This window comes from Rhinolophus hipposideros (assembly GCF_964194185.1).
Source record: "Rhinolophus hipposideros genome assembly, chromosome: 22".
Lineage (NCBI taxonomy): Eukaryota > Metazoa > Chordata > Mammalia > Chiroptera > Rhinolophidae > Rhinolophus > Rhinolophus hipposideros.
In genome coordinates, this window is record NC_138068.1 from 3,958,087 (window position 1) to 3,979,447 (window position 21,361).

At 49.7% G+C, this 21,361-nt stretch overlaps 1 protein-coding gene across 1 annotated transcript; it reads left to right on the plus strand.

Moving 5' to 3' along the window:
- Window positions 1-583: 583 nt before the first annotated feature.
- ANKRD60 (ankyrin repeat domain 60) lies at window positions 584-16,569 on the plus strand (the record flags this gene model as incomplete). Its single annotated transcript, XM_081033347.1, has 5 exons — window positions 584-986; window positions 5,482-5,612; window positions 7,080-7,245; window positions 9,485-9,702; window positions 16,561-16,569. 5 exons carry the CDS (start codon window positions 584-586, stop codon window positions 16,567-16,569), a joined length of 927 nt encoding a protein of 308 aa, XP_080889473.1.
- Window positions 16,570-21,361: the final 4,792 nt, after the last annotated feature.

The window sequence follows — 21,361 nt, forward strand, 5'->3', positions numbered from 1 at the left end:
TTTTTTCACCAAGTCGGCCCAGATCTGCTGAAAGGAGTATTATTTTTGCAATGTTTTTTTTTTTTCATTCATGCTAGAATATGATTTTTAAACATGACTAGAGACTGCACTTTACAACTCTGTAGTCGATGCTTGCAGTGATGATGTAGAGCGTTGTTCACGCATAATTCCTCCAGGTAGTTGGCTCCGAATTATGCAAAGATTGTATTTTAAACAGACGGAGAAGAGGTCAGAGTTACTCATCAGTGGCCAGAAGGCACCTCGTTTTCCAGGTTAAAGGAACTAACGTTATGAGTAGTTTGGAAGCTGCGAGGTGGGACGCGGTGGCAGCTGGGCCCGCGGAGCGGAATGGGGTACAGGGTGGGGCGCGGGGCGCGCAGCCTCTAGGTGACCCCTCTGTTGATCTCAGTAAAGCTTCCCATTATTTTAGAAAGCGCCTGTGCCCTTTCCCCCAATTTAAGACCCGTCCTTTGTTAATTGTGGGGCCTGTCAGCCCCAGTACGGGCTCGGCCGTCCGTCTGGGAGGGGGCGCCGAAGGCGGGGGCGGTGATGACGCGCGGCCCCGCGTGTGCGTGTGGCGGGGATGACGCGCGGGCTGCGGTGGGCCATGCGGCAGGCGGGGGCGGATGCGGCGGGCGCCGGCGGGGGGCGGGCGGCCAGGGCGCCGGCGGGAGCCCTGCGTGCGGACCCCGCGGCCGGGCGGCGGGGCGGGCATGGGGCGGGCTCGGCGGGCCCGCGGCCTCTTTCCGCGCAGCCCCGGGCCCGCACCCACAGCCGGCCCCGCGTCGGGGACCCGCAGTCCGCGAGCTTAGCGCTCGACTTGGCCCCAGACGTCTTCGTCATGCGGGTGTTGCTGGAGGAGACCAGTGAGATGTTCCGAGTGACAAACTGCCGCGGCGACATGACTGTGCTCGAGCTCAAAGAGGAGTTGGACCTGATAGCCGGCATCCCCTTGAACCTCCAGCGGCTCCAGTACCTGGACCAAGGTGGCCCCTGCCCCACCCTTCCCTTGCCATGTGTCCTCCGTCGCGCTAGGGCGCCCAGTCTCCTTCTGAGTCTGCGGTCCCCAAAGGGGACCTTGCCCCATGAGGACCCCAGATGTCAAAACAAACCCCAAGCCCCCTGGGCACCCCAGAGGGAAAAGCAAACCCTGGTCCTAGACTGATGGGCTCACATCAGGCCTCAAGTCTCAAGGACCCCACTCCACAACCAATCCTGCCTGCATCAGGGCTCCAATCCCAAAGCAGCTGTCTAGTCTGACCTGCCAACCTGAGCAAATCCTGCCCATGTCAGGACCTCCGACTCCAAAACAGATGCTGCCACAGCAGGACCCCTCGAAGCCCAGACCCTCATGTCTCCACCAGGGCCCCAAGTCCCAAAGCCAACAGTGTCCACACAAGACTGCAAGCCTGAAACAGAGCCTGTCCTTAGTGGGACCCCACAACCCAGGGCAAGCCTGCTCCCACCAGGACCCCAAACTCAAAGCAAACTTCAGGTCCCCACACAGGACATATGGACATCAGAACCCCCAATCCTCTGGCCAGCCACATCCACACAAGGACACCAAAGACCGAAACAAACCTGCCCACTTGAGAACCCCAAACCCAGAACAAACCTGCCCAAGACTGAACCCCAACTCTCCAGGGTAACCATGACCACTTCAGAACCCTGAATCTTCCAGCAACTGTGTCCATGCAAGATGCTAAAGCTCAGAACAAACCCTGCCCACCTCAGGACCCCCTAAACCAAGAACAAACTTGGCCAAGACTGAACCCCAGATCCCTATGCTATCCATATGACCATCGGAACCCTGAATTCCCCAGCAAACGTTTCCACCGATGAACACTAAAGCCTGAGAAAAACTGAAGACCCCATATTTCTATGCAAACCATGCCCGCATTTGAACCTCAAAACCCCCAAGCTACCCCTGCCTACAACAAAAACCTGAATCCCAGAGCAGACTATACCCAGATCATGACCCTAAATCCAGAGCAGACGTGCCCAGTTCTGAGCCCTCCAATCTCTAAATAACCACTTGTGCACCCGAACCCCAAACCATCAGCTATCTGTACATAAGGATTCCAGAGACCAAACCAAACTCTGCACACATCTGAAAGCCAGACTGCAAGCTCACCATGACCATCTCCACCAGAACCCCAACCTCAAGCAGAGGGTCCTCAGAAGGTCTCCAAAGCATGAGACAAACTCTGCCCACAACAGGACCCCAAAACTCAAGTCAGACCTACCCACATCTGCACCCCAAATCTCCATGGAAACCATGTGTACAACAGCACTCCAAGGTTTAAGCCAACCCTAGCCATGTAAGGAAGCCAAAGTTCAAAACAAGCCTTGCCTCCATGAGGACCCCAAAACTCAGAGCAAACTCTGCTTCTATTTGAAACCCAAACTCCTCAGTCAACCATATCCACATCAGAACCCCACATTCTAGACCAAACCCTGTCTACGCTAGGATCCCAAATTTCAAAGCAGAACCTGTTGCCATCAAGACCCCCAAATTCCAGGGCAGGCCTATCTGATTCCTCACCCCTAGTTACACACTACTGAGGGTTACATCAGAACCCCATATCTTGAAAGAAGTCCTGTCCACGCAAGGACTCCATATCCCAGAACAGACCCTTCCCATAGCAGGACTCCCAAACAGAAAGTAAACCTTGCCTTCATCAGAACCCCAAATCCGTAGCAAACTCTGCCCTCGTCAGGACCCCAAATTTCAAAGCAAACTCTGTCCACGTTTGAACCCAAATTCTGGCACTAACCCAGTCCGTATCAGAACCCTGAATCCACATCAGGAGCTCAAAACTAGCCCAACCGGAATCGGAACCCAGCACCCAAAGCTCACTGGCTAACTCAGGACCCCAAGACCCCCTATCCAGAGGAACTCCATGTGGGAGGCACCCAGTGGGGTCAAGGACCCTAGAGCCCAACTTCTCCCTGCATCAATCTTCTTCCATCAGCCTGAGGACCTGGCCGTCCCTGTCCCGATCCCTACAATATTTAGGATATGAGAACAGGATCAAATACCCTGGGCTCCATCATCTCCCCACCCGATTGAAATCAACGCAAAAACACTTCCAAGAAAATGAAGATATAAAAACCTGTGTGGGCCGCTGCACAGAGAATGTGAACAGCCGGTACTGCAGACTCACTGCAGTTATAGTGCAGCGGCAGGAGCGATGGAGATAGACAGGTCAGAAAGCAGCCTGTCTCCACAGCTCCGCGCTCCCAGACGCTGCCCTTTGGGGGCTCAGTTTCCTAATCTGTAAGGCTGAGCCCTTTGAGCTCGAGAATTCTCAGTGCCATTTCCCTCCCGAGACAGAAATGACTAGGGAAACTCAAAATGTACACGGAAGGCCGAAGTACTTTCCTTTCCTCTCGTTGACACAGACGAAGCGTTTTGCGTGACGTATTTATTGTGCGAGAGGATTATTTGGAAGATGCTTTGGGGACATGTCTGGGGCTTTATTTGGAAAGACATAGATCTCAAACCCAGTCTGTATTTAATATGTTAAAAATGGTGTGAGCTCTTGAAGGACTCCGAGTCCCAAACCAAGTCATTTGAAAGTTACGTATCCTGCACTACAAATGTCTGGCACCCTTTCTGTTCATTTATTTTTGCTGGTGAGCTATGCTGAGTTATAAATTCAAGAAAGCTACGAGGGGATGAAAGAGATGGAGTGACCTGACACTGATGTCACAATCCTGTCGGTCAGCAAGCACTTAGCAACTGTTGGAAGCTTGACCTCCTTGCTGTTGGAATCCTTACTGTTTGATGGCCAACGAGAGAGAGAAGGTGTAGCTATGATGAGGGAAGAAATTTGGGCTTCTGCCTATAAATAATGGGCTGACGCCTCCGTACCCACCTCAGAGGTTGCCGGGGGACATCAAATGAGATAATGTGTGTGGAAACCTTGAGAGAGACAAATCTAAAAGGAGTGAGCAAATTCATGGAGGTGGTCGCCCTCACACGTCTGTTGTCAACTCTAATAATTTATTTGGCTGGTGATAATTAGTATTTGTCTAAGCCCAAGGCGGTGGCTGCCTGCCTGTTAAAAAAGAACGCTCTGATTTCTCGAAGAGCTGTTCAGTATGTGTGACTCACACTCTTGTCTTTCTCAGGGAATCACAGCTTTACTCCATTTTTTCCAAGTCGAGAGGAAGACAAGTTGTCTTGCTTCGACTAATTACTCATTATCCTCTGTGTTGGAACACAAATAAACCCTAATTAACAGATTTGCTAGTCACTATTTCCTGTTTACATCTGCCATCTGGAGTTTCTGGTAACCAAAGGTACCAATGGAGCCTCCCGGCCTGGCCATTTACTAGGGGACCTGGGATTGCTCATCAGCAAATGGAGATGACAGACCTAGCTTGTCACGAGGATTAAAGAATGAAGGTAATTAGTACAGGCACTTAGTAATCACCTGATCACGGAACCAAAAGCAACTCATGAATTCCACTCAGAATCAATGATCATCCAACCTGGGCAGAGTGGAGATTTGACATTTGTGGCACTGCTTATGACAAAATCAAGTTATTCTATTACACAAGATTGTAGGTAGCCATGTGAGAAAATGTGTATTTAAAAAGGTAAACTAAATACAACTCTCCTTTCTTATAATGTTCTTTAATCCTCCGCTATTTCTGATGGTCTTCCCCAGAGTCTGAATGGATGAAGTGTGAGGAGCTCCACCCCATTCTTTCACGAGTGGGGGTATGTTCTGGGTGAAACCACAGAGTTCTAACGTCCCTGATCCGAATTATGGGGAATGTCACCATTACGATTCTTACGTAACCATAGGTTCTCAGCTGGGCAATTTTGTCCCGCAGGGGCCATTTGGCAATGTCTGGAGACATTTTTTGATGGTCACTACTAGGTGATTGTGGGTAGAGCCCAGACATGCTGCTAAACACCCTACAAGACGCAGATGGCCCCACAACAGAGAACGACGCAGCCCAACATGTCTGAGGTTGAGAAATACTACTGTAGGCTAGCATTTGAAAGATCCAACAAGTTTTTGTCGTTACTTCTTTAGCCAACGAGTGATGCTAACCAGAATATTTCAGCTTAACATCTCTAACTTGTGCAACTCCATCGTGCCGTGTCTGCAATGTACAGTTACTTCTACTTGAAGTCGTTCTGTTTGTAGAGTTTGCCTCATAAAAAGACTTGACTAACTCATGCGTTCTTTTTTGCAATAGGATGAGTTATAATTATAGCATTTTATAAATTGTGGCCATTTTTTTGGGGGGGGGTTGGCTTCTCTTTGAGCTGAGCCACATTAATTTGCTAAAAGATTAACAGCCACAGATACATGTGGTCTCACCACATGAGATTAGTGCTCAAGCTTCTAAAATGATCTTTGTGATACCGGAGGTCAGCCGTCTCTTAACTTAACCGACGTCATAGTTTAGTTTTAATACCCAATTTCTTTTTAAAAAGAAAAAAATGATTCCCTGTAGGCATTTTGATGGATGACACCGCACTGAAGTTCCACGATGTCGTTCCTGGTGGAATTATTTCATTATGTGTCTGGCCTTATGATGGATGGACGGAACTGGTTCTGACAGCTGCGGAAGGGGATCCCAGTAAGGTGTTTTCATGATTCCTTAAATGGATTTCATACCTCATGAAGCAATTGTGTGTGTGTGTGTGCGCGTGTGTGTGTGTTAGGGGGTGGGGGCGGAGGGTCACTTCATCTTTAATGGGAATATTTGAGTAAAAGTTTCAGAGTAGGGAAGGACAACAGGACTTATGCCCTAATGACCAAATACTGTATTGAGTGTTTTCCTCGCTAGGGTTGTGACTTCACTGTGCTCACTTATTCGTGATTGATAACCTGCTCCTTCCCCCAAAAGGAATCAGGGCAGCACATTTTCTAGTCATGTGTGTATTTTGTCAAGTTGAAAACCTAATTTAACCGTGAGTGAAGCATGCCAGGTAGCCTCGGAGATGTACGCCCCATCAATGGGGTAGTGCAACCATCCTGGCTGGGGTCGGCCCCCCACTGGGGTTCAAGACCACGCACTGCTCGGGTACACAGCAGGTGCCTACTTTTTGCCAGACCTTACGCTCTGCTGCCAGTTGGGCTCTGGGCTGGGCAGTGGCGGGGATAAGGGGGAGGAAACCAGGTTTTCTATCCAACAGTGAAGATGAATCACTCAGACACAGGGGGCAAGTGTACGTTCTTTCTGGAAAGTAAGAGATGAGCTTGTGGAGAAAAGGAGACAGTTTACTTCTGGCTGCGAAAGGGGTCAGGGGAGGCTGGGTGCAGGAGAGGTGTTGGGATCAGGTCTGGGGAGGCAGGGACAGAAAGGAAGGAGGCCCCATGTCGGCTGTCTGCAAGTCCCTACCAGGTCCTTCCCTGGGCTCCCCTGTCACCAACGATTGGGCCCATGCCTGGGCATTCTGGCTCTTGCTCTGGGGTTCTTCTCTCCCATCTAGAGCAGAACTGTCATCACCTCTGCCTTGTGCCCTGTCACATTTTGCCCCTCCTGCTGCCCCACACCGGATGTTGGCATCAGGGATAGTGTCCCTCCCGTGCTTGGAGGCTTAATTCACCACGCAATGATTCCAGTCTGGGTTATTCTTTACCCGATAGCCAAGTTCAGAATGTTCCAAAAGTGAACAGAGACAATGGGCCCGAAAATAGATCGGAAGGTCAGAGTTCCTCAGGTCTCTGGAGAAGTTTGTTCCCCTCTGGGGAGGCCACTTTGTGTTGGCTGGGGTCTTCCTTAATAGTTACAACCACCTTCCTCTGGGCACCCAGAAAATCTATTTTTCTCTCTTCAAAACATTGACAGGAAGAATTTCCTGCCTTCCGAGCCTGACTGATGGTCAATTCGTATTTCCGGGACATGTTTAGAACGTCAAACAATGTCCTCTTCTGGGTGCCTTCCAACTTCTCCGTTAGGCTTTGCCCCTCTCTGCCCCATCATCAGCCTTCCCGTGGCATGTGAGCAAACGTTCCCTCAGGAGTGTCCTGTCAGCCACCCAGACAGGGGTAGCTGCACGTCTGAAACAACTTGACTCACTGTGTGTCACTCTGTGTCTTGCCCAGCTGTCTTTCCTTGGCGTCACTGAAGATTCTTTCTACCAAACCGCAAATTCACAACATCTGAAAGAGAAGCAGTGGAAGAAATGGATATCTCAGAGAGCGTTTGTGGCACTGTATATTGCTTCACACAGAGGCCACCTGGAGGCTCTGCAATACCTTCTAGAACATGGTAATTCTGATGGGCAGCTGAGTATGGTCAAGAGTTGGGGTCCTTTGCAGGTGGAGAGGACAGACTGGCTTGTTTTCCTGGTCCCTTCAGCAATGGTTTCTGGGACCTCAGTCTCATCAACCACCAATCATGGGTCGCCTTGGGCCACTCAATCCCTGTCCGAGGTGTCCTAAGGGACATGCTGATCAGAGGCTGTGTCCCCTCTCTTGGCCAGGTCTCAAGAAGATTCTTTCTTCTGTGGGGAGATGAAACTTTCAGGACACCAAGGCACAGGCACAGCTGAAAGGGCTTTCTGGCTTCTATGTCAAACCAGACACACTGCTGGGGGTGTCCTCAAAATGTCTGCATGATGTCCAACCAGTTGAAGTTGGGTTTCTACGATGGTGCAGGGGCTAGCCCCAAGCTGGCATCATTTTGTTGGTGGTTGGTACGCTGGCCAGTCTTCTTTCTCCAAGCCTTTGAATGACTTCCCTCAGGACACAGTCACCCCAAACCCTCTTTTCATCTCTCCTCCACCAAAGTGCAAGTCCCCCCCGCAGCCCGGCCCACCTCTCACTGTCAGCCTTAGCCTGCATTGTCTCCATATTAAAGGGCTTTACCTGATACTCTGCAGGAGTACTTTATTTTCCCTGGATATAGGATAATTTGGGTAGAAGAGGCCTACTGATTGAAATGTAGACCATTCAAGAACAATAGACACTAGTTGCAGACAGCGCTGGCCCTGGCTTCCTCGGGAAGAGGAAGAACGTGAGCCTGTCTTTGGTCAACAGTTTGAGGCTCAGAAGGGGGCCTTGTCTGAGGCTCTCCCATGTCAACTTGCCTCCAAATTAGACCCCTTTCTTTCCTGCCTGTGACCTTGACCCCAGCTTCTCTCTGCTCAGTCTTGGCTTTTTCCCCCCGCCCACTTCCACCCAGCAAGATGGGCGACCGTGTCCTGCTTGGGCAGGATGATTGAGCCATGCATCTGTGATGGACACAGGTGTTGCTGACTGTTCTCTACTGCCTCTGCACTTCACCTGTTGTGAGAGGAAATATAGGCATTCCACAGCCCAGCAGTCCTTTAAGCTCATGAAAAGTCATTTTCACTCTGATGGAACCGTGATGTATTTGAAAGCACCAGTTAAAAAATTACAGCCAGCTTTGCAAAGTTTTCTGTCCTTTGCAGACTGCGGTTACAGAGAGGCAGAGTGGCCAGGGCTGGGCCTTCCGAGAGCCTGTTTACCACTTTACCCCACCGGCCTGCCATAGCTCATAAAAACTGGTTCCCGGAATGTCAGCTGCATGTAATTGAATTGCCTTGTTTTCTGTGTCATGATATTTGTTACCCAGAATTTGATTCGATTCAACAAGTCCATATTGGACACCTGTCATTAACCCATCCATCAGTGGGGGGCAGTGAGGGATTCAACTGAAGTGAAATCTGTCCATGAGTCAGGCCGTCCCGTCGTCTGTCATTTCCCGAGCGCCTGTCGGCTCAGGCGTCGCGCGACGTGCCGGGGGCGAGGATGGCAGGGATCAAAAGAACTGTGCTCTCTGCCCTTGTGCAGTTTATGAAGGGAAGTCAGCAAATGATCACAAATAAGTAAGTCCATGGTCAGTTGTGCGCGTCAAGTTCTGAAGACGCAGAATGTCTACCGAGTATATACAGAGGAATTCCTGGGGAGGGGCTGGGGCAGTTTCCTGAGGAAGTGAATGAAACGTAAAGCCGGACAGAGTTAGCCCGGGGATAAAACAAACAAACAAAGAGAAGATGAGAGTGTGGTTATCCCAGGGCACATGTGCCCGGGGCCGGAGGCAAGATGCGGGAGCAGGGTACATGCAAGGGAGGAAGCCAGTAGGGCTGGTGCAGTCGGAGCGTGGAGGGGGGCAGGGAGAGCTTTGGCAGGGGTAATGCTGGATGATAAGGGGGCGGGATGGCATAGATCAGGAAAGACCCAGAACGTTCCCCCCAGGACACGGGATGTCAGCAGTGGGATTGGAGGGGAGGTGATGTGGGCATTGTAGAAAGATCGCTGGCTGCCATGCAGGAGCGGCCTAGACGTGAGGCATGCTGGATGCTGCAGGACACAATGTCCTGTCCCTTCCACTCCATGCGGGGGACGGGGGGCACTCATTCATTCTCCCACACCTCCCTTTATAGCCTCAGCCCCTCCCATGCTGCTCTTCTCCAATGTGTTCCCGAAAGTGCAGCTCATGGCCAGCGCTGTGGCCTCCCTCAGCCACCTTTCTTATTTTACAGGAGCCAACTGTCTCGGCAGAACCCCCGTGGGCAGGACACCCCTGCACGTGGCTGCAGCCATGGGCCAGTGGGACTGTATAAAACTCCTGCTCAAGTACGGGGCCTCCATCAACGACAAGGACGCCAAGGGGATGACCCCCGTGGACATCTGCCTCCACCTGAATTCCAAGGACAGTGCACGACAGTATAAGATATACAAGATGTTCCCTTTGTACTGGGTGAGGAAGTCAGGGAGAAAGGGTCCGACGGGCATGAACGCAACCAAGACTTTTCCGAGAGTGACGTCTGGGTCTGGCTCCAAGAAGAGCAAAGCTGAGCTCCCATTGGGACTGTCAGCTCGTCAGAGCTGATTTGGGTAACTTTTCCAGAGTTCAGATCCATGGTGGCCCTTGGCAAGCAGGAAGGCAGGGAAACATGGCAATTAATGTGGATCAGGCATTGAATTATCTGTCCTGTTTGAGGATGACTTGGGGAGGGGGTTGATAGAAACAGGTGAGTTGTGTTCGTTTTGGAATCCATTACGGACTGAAGAGGCTCGAGGCCAGGCTTTAATTTTAAGCTATTTGTACACCCCCAACAAGGCTGCTTGGGGTGACGGTAACCAATTACCTCCTCCCCCATCTGGAGACCATCTAATGCACCGGCATAATAGAAGTAATAGCAATAATGAGAATAGAGCTGTGGTTATTGTACAAAAACTCTAGCGCTGGTAAATGTCAGGAGGTCGTGTGCAGTGTGGGCTGTGTGTGAATTTTGGTTTGCAAGACTCATGGAACCCAATGCTTCCACAGCTAGTAACGTTCCAGAATTTTTCCTGAGCCACCTTGGGGGGTCTGCTGTTTGAGTGGGGGGTGAGTTGGGGTTGGGGGAGAAGTGAGCAGCAGCGGAGAGTTTGGTTCTCCAAACACATTCTCCACGGGAAGCCTGATTACTCTTGTTGAAAGGTGGCACGCTGGCATTGAATTCGGAGGAAGCGGTTGAACAATGATGGATGGTGAGCTCTCAAGGAGAGACTCAGAGCTGGCACTTTCTTTCCTTTTGTCACATCCCCAGTGGTCCAAGCACCCCTCCCCTCACCCCTGGCCAGCTTTCTCCTTTCCTGCTGGACCCAGCATAGCTCCATCCGCTTTCTATGCAGCGTTTTTTATGCTTAATTCTAAGCTCCATATCTCACAAACGCTAAAGACCTGCAGAGGCCCAGACTGCCATGTGGGTGAGTGAGCTGGGTGTGGGAGACGAGAGGGAGAGGTGAGGACTGGGGCAAACTGACATGCATACCCCTGTCTGAAGAGGGCCCATGACTCAGCTCCAGCCAAAATGTGAGTCAAATGCTGCTAGGTCTTTCCAGAGCTTTCTGGAGCTGGAAATCTGGCTTTTTGATATGATTAAGTCCTGATTTTTCAGTGGTTGGTTTGAAAAGTTTTAAGTTGCAGCACACCTATAGGGCTGCCCACCATTGTCAAACTTTAACTGTTGCACAGGGGACAGTGATGGAAAGAACCTTAGGCTCATTGGAACATTCATTCCTTAGCTCCGTGGTGGGAACGGCCATGGGTCCTGCCATGTTTGTTTCTCTAAAGCCCTACATCCTGATGGCACTTCCAGAATCAGTCGGTGTGGTAACTGCCTCTCGACTGCTAAAATTACTTCTGCTTTAAAGTGATGGAAAATGGCCCTGAATCCTGGCGCCGTTCTTTCCTACTCGATCCCAATAACTGGATGCAGCTTCTAAATTAAGTGGCCGCATTTCCTGCTGTCATGGCAAGTAAGATCTGTGTTGATGATGTGGCTTTACATTCAGTAGACGTGGCTGTACCCAGCTCAGCAATCTGTTTGACAAATAACAGTCAGGAGAAAAATATAGTTTAGCATCAACTATGTCAAAACTGAGATCTTGTTTTTGGCAGGCATTCTCCACAGTCAATAGGCAGATATTAAATAACGCTATCCAGTGGGTCAATTCATTTCGCTAATGAGGTGTGTTGAGGAAGGGGGGAACTTGGGCACCCTTTTAACTTAACAAGTGGCATTCCTCAAAGTCACGTGTCTGCCTGGAGGTTTGCTCTGCCGTCTTTGCTGTGAGAGCCAGCCGCCGGATGTTTGTCCACAGAACTCTGCAGGCAAGCACTCTATCTTCCTATGCCCCCAATTCAATTAAACACTTGGCCAAAAATTGGGCAAGTTCCAAACTCTCTCTGGTGACATTTGCTCAGTCTGTGGCAGGGCCATCTGAACACTCCTGGAAGTCCCCGGGGCTCTTCAATTCAGACGATCACAGTATCCTATCTATTACATTCAGACAAGCCCGCATCACGTATTCCACAAAATATATCCAGAGCCATAAAAGTGTGGGTTTGCAATTGGTCGCAATCATGTTAACATTTTGTAGATATTTCATTAAACATTTATGTTTAAGGATTTTTTTGGGTCATATTTTGGAGCCTACAGAAAAAAAAATTTCAAGGGGGCAATCTCACACATTTTTGTAGGACCCTAAAATTCTTTTAGGCCCACGGTACTGGGGATGGTCTTTAATGGTGAAACAGCTGTGGTCTGCGTTTGTCCTGGACCTCACCTGTCCATGGACGGGATGGGCTTCCTCTGGGAACAGAGCTTTGGTCAGTCTCCTGGGTATGCTGTCCAGCTGCCCTCTCCTTGTCTTGTATTTCCCATGAGGCTGGGCTCCCAATCACCGAGTTAAGAGCTGCTGAGTTTGGGGTCAGTGTGGACCTCAGATCACATCTGTGGCCTGGGGCGGGGGGTTCCTTACTGCTCTGAGCAAAGCCTTTCTGTAGAAGAGGATGGAATGTACTTGTGCCTAGTTCCTGAGGGTATTGGAAGGGCCTGGGAGGTAGGGAGCACTCAAGCAAGACAAGCTGAGTGTTGGCATCTGACAGGTAGGTTGGAAAACCTTACCGAGGTCGTGGGCTAAATTGTTGATGTCTGAGCAAGAGGGAACGATTTGTTGCCTTTCTTGGGCTCTCTTAAGTTCTTATCACCAAAAACTGGTGAACTAACCCTTTGGGCTAAGTGCCCCCCATGAAAATGCTGTGGAACATTCTTGGATTTCTCGGTGGCCGCGTGGAGGAGGGGGACTTCTCAGCATCTCTTTGTCAGCCCGGAAAACAGTCCTTGGAACGGGGGAGCCTGTTGGAGAGATGGAGCCCTCGCTATAAGCAGAGGATGGCTCCCATGTTTCCACTCGCCTTGGCTCAGAGCCAAGGTTAGGACCCACCTGGAGCAAACAGCCATCCCCCCCCCTTGCTTTTATCTCCCCCTGAGTGAGTTATAACGAGGTGCCCTGTCTTGTGCATGTATTTAATTGTAAGTTGCCTCAAATCCTTTCTGGAAGTCAGTGCAGTATAAATTAGAAAGAGGTAACATACACTGTGGTTCAGAGGGCAATTTGAATGTCTGGCCCAGGCCTAGTTTGGCTGACCCAGCCTCTGGTCCCTCCACCTGCCCCCATTGTTTCAGGGGTGGCTAAACAAAGGCGCTGGGTCTTATTCTGCATCTGGTCTGTTGGCCTGGGGTCCAGCATCCTCCAGACCCTGACTGTGGGTACCTGGGCTGCCTCTCTTGACCTCTGCCCCCCCCCCCCCCCGGGTCTCTTAGCTCTACCCCAGTCTTTGGTACTTTGCCTTCTCTCTCCAGAGACTCGTCCACGAGGTTTCAGCTGCGTGCCTGGACTCTGGCCCCAATCCCTTGCTCCGTCTCAGAACTGGCTACTCCCTTACCTAAAGCATATCCACCAATCAGAATTTCCCAGAGAGGCCGAAGGGCATCCCAGTGGTGGCACCTCAGGGGACTTTGGGTGGCCCCTGACACTGCATTAAGTGATACTGAAACCTGGGGTGAAACTTACTGCCTTGTCAAGTTGCTCTCCTTTTAATTCCAAAAAGGACAAAGTCTCCATTTGGTGCTAATATATCTTAGACTTCTCTCTGACCCTCACTAATCTCCCTTTTAAAAATACGCAAATTGAGCAGGCTTCCACAGGCAATGGTATTTTGCTAGGATTTAATAGCATTGTCATGTTCAGTCTATTTGTGGGCCAGGATTGTATTCCTTTCTCCACTCCCAACTAGTGTGTGACCTTGGGGGCAAATGGTCATCTCCCCAGGGCCTTAGTTTCTTCGTCTTAGCTTCATGGGGCTCCATCATCTCCAGCCCAACCTGATGGTGTTGATGAAACGAGATAACCAACATGAATCAGGCGCTCAGGACCCAAACCCTGTCAGTGTGGCCCCATCATGCCACTGGAAGGGCCTGGGCTCACGGTCTGGCAGATCTGATGTAGAAGTTTTCTTTGCCACTGGCTGTGTACATTGGGCCAAGTAATTGCATGTCTCAGAGCCTCAGTTTCTTTGTCTGTAACATTCGGGCAATAAAACCTGCCCCTGTCATCACTGGAGGGATGAAATGCCTGGCACAGAGCAGAGACTTGAAAAATAGTAGGCATTATTATTATTATTATTACTACCACCACTTAATTTGCTTAAAATGTTTACTCACCAGGAATCAATAGCCTCCCGGTTTCCAGAGAGCCTCATAAATTTTCAGCCAACCTTATACAAGAAGAGTCTCCATGCAGAACTAATAATTCCCAAAGTGGGAGATAAATAATTTCCCTGAAACTTGCTGATTTGGGTATTAAATACAGGGCTTCCTCAGCAACTTCCAGAAAGTCGTTTTGAACTTCAAACTCCAGAGCCAGTTCTGCAGGAGGAAAAAAAAAAAAAAAAAGAAAAAAAAAAAGCTCTGAGGAGAGAGGAAAATTCCAGTCACCAGGTTCTGCCTCTGCAGTGCGCACTGACGATACAAGCATCCAGCAGAGGGCACAGAAACCCATTAACATTTAGAAAAACGCCGGTGTTCGTGTTCATCAGAAATGTCAGAGAAGCAGCGGTCTGCGCCACATCCAAATCTCAAGGGCAGGGCTCAGCGAGTGGGGCCACAGACAGGCTTTTCTGCCTGAACCCCTGAAATTGTCCGCAAAACGTGCATGTCTGCACACACACCTTTTCTGGGGGGACGTGCATAGCTCTCGTCACATCCTGAAAGGGTCTGTGGACCCCCTGCTCAAAGCTTCCAGAACCTGGGTACAAAACGAGGCTAACCACAGCCGGGGTCAAATCAAATCTACATCTATGACGTCATCTGTTCTTTTGGCTGATGTGCACCGTCAATTTAAAATTGGAAAAATGGTCAATACTGATAACATCTGGTGCTGTGCTGTGCATGTGTCCACGTGTGTGTGTACGTGGGTGTCTGGGAAAGGGCTCTCTCTCTCACCGCAGAGGGGTGCATAGATCCTCAGAGCCTTGCAGGATGACGACCCACAATAGGTATTCAGATGCCCCTGACTTGGCCCAGCCGCCCCACTTTGTAAATCCATCCTGCAGAGACAAAACCCCAGGACACAATGAGACGTGTGTGAGAATGTTCACGACAACTGTTTATGGTGGCAAGAGCCTGGGAACTCTCCAAATGCCCACCAGTGGGAGTGACGGGGCACATTTTGCAGCTATTAAAAAATGACTTGATTTGTATGTATAGGCCAAGGGACAGCCACGAGGGGTGTCTGTGATGCGTCATTAAGTAAAAAGCAGCAAGTTGCCCAGGAAATGTGTATGAGCTCATTGAATTACAATTTTAAAAAGGAGGCAAATCCAATAAATGTGCACATACGTTTATTTGAGCAAAAAGAATGTTGTCAAACACCCTCAAACTCAGCATTGCTGACTTTAGAGCCGCGGTTGCTTCAGACATCTCTGAATGGTCACTACCAGCGTGCCTTCTTTTTTATTATTGTGGTAAAATACACATAACAATAAAACTGGCCATGAATGACATTTAGTACATTCACAATGCTGTGCCACCAGAACCGCCATCTAGTTCCAGGGTATTTCTTCACCCTGAAAAGAAACCCTGGACAAATGGACAGTCCCTCCGCCCAATCTGTGCCTCCTAACCCTAGATAACCATTAATCTACTTTCTGTCTCTCTGCATCTGCCCATTCTGGATATTTCGTAGAAACAGAGTCATACAATGTGTGGCCTTTTGTATCTGGCTTCTTGGCATAATGTTTTCAGGGTTCATTCATGTTGTAGCATATACCATTACTTCATTTCTTTTCGTGGCTGAATAATATTCCACTGTTTATCCATTCATCAGTTGTGACATGTGCATTGTTCCTACCTTTTGACTATTGTGAATAATGCTGCAAAGAACATGAGTGTATAAGAATTTTTTTTTGAGTGTCTGTTTTCAATCTTTTGGGTATATACCTAGGAGGGCAATTGCTGAGTTGTAGGTAATCCTATGTTTGACATCATGTCTTATATTTGTAATTAAAATACACAAAACAATAAAAAAAAAGGAAAGAGAAGCCCCCCAGCTAAGTTCTCCAAAGTTTGAGAATTATGTCAATTACTGAGCATGTGCCCCAGGACAGACAATTGTCTTATTGAGTCTTTGCGATGCCCCTGAGAGCCAGAGTTCAGAGTTCTCCCACCTTGAGCACACACCAGTGCAGGGAGGGCACAACGCTGGGTATCGTTCCTCAGAGACCCTGGATTCAGTAGGTGGCAGAGCCTGAGGTTTCTAAGAAACTCCCCGAGGTGCTGGCCCTCGGTCGCTCTGAGCGTGTGCTACTCCACGCCTGCTTTTCATTAAGCAAAGTGAAGCTCAGAGAAGTCAGCAACTTGCCCGGAGTCACACAGCATGAAAAAACCGGCAGAGCGAGGCTGCCTAACCCGAGCCCACGCGTTTCACAAGCACCTGACAGTATTGAGCTCGCCTGCTCACAGACCGTGCTTCTGCGCTAGGGGACAACCAGTCTGCGTGGGAGGACTTCCTGGCGGCTGTGACCTCGGGTCCTCTCTAAGGCCACCTTTTCCTGCTCGTTAAACGCAGAACACTGGCACTCATCCTCAAAGCACTGTGTTGGTGCCCACCCAGAGCCCCGCCAGGACAGACCAGTGGGCTGGGCACCACCAGGCGGGGCGGCAAGCAGGGTGCAGGGTGCAGGTAATCACCCCCCACCGACACCTCCTCTTTTGTCCTTTCACAGCCCCAGTGACCCTCAGGACAGGCCCCCGGGCGTCCTGAGCAATTTTCCACCTCCCTACCCCCAAGTCCCGACCCCCCACCGCCACCCCGACCCCCGACCCCCGCTCTCAGTCAGATTCAGAAGGGAAACCCTCCCAGGAACCTTCCCCCGGCCTCTAAGGTCGGTCCGGGGGCTCCCGCCAGGTGGCGCTGCTGAGCGCGGCTGAGTCAGGTGGGCAGGAGCGGCAGCCACCAGGTGTCGCAGCGAGACCGCGGATCAAGTCTCGGGGCCTGACACTTCAGTCCAGACTTGGGGACACTGTGCTAGCTGGAGGGAAACTCCATTTCTTTTAATCCCCCAGAGGGAGGGGAAGTCCTGGACCTTCCTTGCAGCCGTAATGAACATTTTAATTAATGTCTCTATCACCCAGGAGGGACTGCCAGAGAACAGCAAGAAGGAATTTTGCCCATTTAGGTATTTTGAAACTCAACATCCTCTGCGTTATTTTCATTGAGCAAAGTACCAACCACAGCCCACCGGGAAGGGCTGAGATTTCAAATGAGCATGCATTGGGATTATTATGTTTGCCAACTTACACCTTCAAAGGACGTCATGATTTATCCCCACCTTTCAGCAAACTGCAGTATGTTTCATACCTGGTTCATCTGACACATGTTTAGAAATTATACAGAGGATGCCTCAAAAATTATACACATTTTAATACAGGAAAACAACTGTATTAAAATTAAACTAATGGGAACCACTTTGAGCACCTCTTGTAATGGCAGAAATCAAACGTGACTTGCATTCATCTTTTGTTATCGGTATATGTTGAGTATTACAATTTTAATATGGTTTTTCCCTTCTTAAAATGTGTGTACCTTTTTTTGGGCACCCTCTGCATTTAAATAATGAAAAATGCATCAGATCTGGTTTTACTCTCTTAAAAGGATTTGCCACTGGATTTAGGGCCACCCTAATCCAGGATCTCATTTCAAGGTCCTTAATCACATCGGCAAAGACCCTTTTTCCAAATAAGATTACAGACACAGATGGACCATTCCACCCCCTCCAGTGGTTATGTTTGCAGTGTCAGTGTGGGGACAGAGTCCCAGAGAGCAGTTCCCCGGCTCTCAGCCTCACACGGAAAGGTGCTGGCTCGGTTATTAGATGGCCATCAGCTGTAATCAGATGACCATCCGCTGTGGCTGAGTGGCCATCAAGTGTTTCCAGTTACCTATTAGCCACTAATAGAACTGCCGTGGCTGCGCTCACAAGGGGGTTGGTTGGTTGGCAGAGAAGCGGCGGATCGTGTTGATCCTACTTCCTGTGTCTCGCCCGGCCGCCAGCGAGACTGGGGTGCAGGAAGACCCCTCATTGGGGTACTGGCAGATGTTTGCTTTCGTGTCTCGACCAGCCGCCATCGAGAATATAGTGGTATGACTCCCCTAACTATGGCTCCGTGGGTGTTCCTTTTTGGCCTCACCGTGTCCTGCGTTCTTATGTGGGGAACGGGAGATGACACCCTGCATGATAGTCAACCACTCGCCTGCAGGATTGTTGAGTGGCTGGGTCTCCCAGGACATTTGTATTTGGTGTTATCAGCAAGTGGGTGGAGCTAAGAGGAAACTACTGAGGGAGAGAGCTTGGGCTAGAACAGAGAAGGTGGACCAGGACCCAGCCCAAGGGTCTCCAGTATTTTGACCTCAGCAAAGAAGGATGAGGGAGGCCCTCAGAGGGAGGCGGGGCCTCACAGAGCTATAGGGGTGTGGTCATCAGAGAAAGGCACTCAAGCCAGTTGAGGGTAGAGAACATCCAAATTGGCAGCACCCCTGTTCTTGACAAGGCCCGTTTCAGTGGCTCATTGGGGACAGGAGTCCTCCTTGGGGGGTTGAAGAGCCAGTGGCAGACTTGGAGTGGAGACTGCAGGTGTGGACGACCTCTCCGGGAAGTCTGGCCCCATGAAACCCAGGGGGGCTGTTGTTTTAAAGATGGGAGAGGGCAGCTGGTCGATGGAAAGGGTCTAGCAGAAGGGGAGGAACTAATGACGCAGCAGGGCGAGGGGCCTGTGGAGGGAAGGGTCCTTCTGAGAGACCCAGGGGTGGAGGGGTGCCGCTGATGGGTTTGGTGCTCACGGGCCTCTTCCATAGGCGAAAGGATCCCAGTGTCCCACCCCTCCCCTTTCCTAGGCCCAAATCCCCAAATCTAGTGAAATCTTTTCTACACTGAGACTTAAAAAACTTTTTATTATGGAAAAGCTTAACATGTATTAAAATAGAACCAGTACATCTGATAGTTGCTAACTTTTGCTGTATCTGCTTTCTCTGGAGAGCCTTTTGCCAGAGTTACAGACACTTCGCCCTCGAACCTTCAGTCTGCCTCTTCTCCTACCACATACAGAGCCATTACCACACCCTAACAAACGAACAATCATTTCCAGATAGCGTCTGTATACGTTTCCTATGGACGCTTAAACAAATGACCATAGATTTAGTGGCTTAAAATAACACAGATTTATCCTCTTACGGCTCTGGAGTTCAGAAGCCTGAAATGGGCCAGACAGGCTAAAATCAAGGTGTCAGCAGGGCCGGTCCCTTCTGGAGGCTCCAGGGGACAATCTGTTTCCTTGCCTTCTCCAGCTCCTAGAAGCACCCTCATTCCTTGGCTCATGGCGCCTTTCCAGGTCTCTAGAAAAAAAACAGTATCTCTCTGACCCCGTTTCTGTGTTCACGTCTCTCTCTCTCTCTCTCTCTCTCTCTCTCTCTCTCTCTCTCTCTCTCTCTCTCCCCCTCTTACCTCTCATGAGCATCCTTGTAATTAGATTGGACCAGGATAGTCTTCCATCAAGGATCCTTAATCAACCTGCAAAATCACTTCTGCGTGTCAGGTCCCAGGCATTAGGACGCAGACATCTTTAGGGGCCATTTGCCAGCCGACCACAGCACCTAGCAGCCGGTCTGAATTCAAATCTTCCCACTTGTCGCAAATGCCTGGTAGAGCTACCTGTTCCACACTGAAGTCCCTTCATTTGGTCCTGGCATTTGGTTGTAACATCTCGAGTCTGTTTAGACGTTGAGTGTGATTTGTCCCACTCTCTAGAGAAGCCCGGTGTCCTGTGGAAGGTCCTGCACCCCGAGTGTGGCTGGGCTTCCACATGCTGTCTTTAATGTGTTTCCCTGTCCCCTGACTTCCTGTGAACTGGATGTGGGACCCCCAGTGGGATCAGATTCTGCTTGACCATTTTTGCCAGACCACTTTCTGGGTGACCTCATGTACTTCCCACGGCATATGTGCAGGGACACCAAGTGCCAGGTGGCCGCACTGTCAGGGTGTGAAGTTTGAGCCTGGAGTTAAGGTACTGACAACCGCCCCTCTCTGTTGGGAACTTATATGCATATTTCCTCCTTTGGACTAGCAGGTAATCTGGGATTGGTCCTTTCATGCCTTATGAATACACTGTTCCGCATCTACCTTTTATTATTACTGTAAATCAAACATAACCTAAAATGTACTATTTTAACCATTTTTCAGTGTACAGGTCAGTGGCAGTAAGTACACTCATAATTGTGCAACCATCACTGCCATCCATCTCCAGAACTTCCTCACCTTCCCAAAATGACACTCTGTCCCCATTAAACACTCACTCCCCTCCTCCTCCCCCAGCCCCAGGCACCACCATCTACTTTCTGTTTCTAGGAGTCTGACTACTGTAGATCATCCAGGATTTGTCCTCCCTTCTGCCTTTTGAAAAAGTAGCTTTATCAAGGTGTAATTCACATGCCGTTTAAATTGTACCCTTTAATCACCATTTAAAGGGTACAATTCAGCGGTTTTTAGTATATTCACAGAGTTGTGCAACCATCACCTCTATCTAGGTCCAAAACATGGTCATCATTCCCAACGGAGACCCCGTACCCATTAGACAGTCACTCCCCATCCCCCAGCTCCTGGCAGCCGCTCATCTACTTTCTGTCACTATGGATTTGACTGTTCTGGACATTTCGTGTCTTTTTGTGCCTGGCTTCTTCACCTACCAACATATTTTCAAGGTCCATCCATGCTGTAGCATGTATCGCTACACCGTTCCTTTCTATGGCCAAAGAATATTCCTCCGTGTGGATGGACCACATTTTGTTTACCCATTTGTCTTTTGACGGTCATTTCCCCCTTCCTTCTTTTTGGCTATTATGAATAATGCTGCTGTTGTCTAAGTTTTTGTGTGAACGTATGTTTTCAGTTCTCCTGTGTATATACCTCAGAGTGGAACTGCCAGGTCATAGGGACTCTGTTTAATCCTGTGCAGAACCGCCAGACCTTCCCAGAGTGGCCACACCATTCTGCATTCCCACCCGCAGTGTATGAGGGTTCTGATTTCTCCTCTACTGTCTGTCATTTTGATTAGAGCCATCTTTGTGGGTGTGGAGTCACAGCTCGTGTGGTTTTGTCGACACCCACCCTTTATTAAATTGACACTCCCTGATGGAGCCAATTATTTCCTGGGGGGTTGCAAAGTGGTGATTTCCCAATTCTGTCATTCCTTCTATGTTTCACTAGCTGGCATCCTTCTGTAAAAAAAGAGAGTGACGCCTCCTCTGGGCCTGTTTGGTTTCCCAAAAGGCAGTCCCAACGGAAGGGGCGGGGTGAACGCTGAGGTCATTGTGGAAGCCGGGGATTTATACATATGTTCAGTGTGCTCCAACCAGCCACTTGTCCTTCCTCTTCTTCATGCTTAGGTAATCTCAAATTTGACCACTGGATGTGACACATTAAAAAACAAACAAACAGGTTTATGGAGATACCATTTACATAACTCTAAATCAGA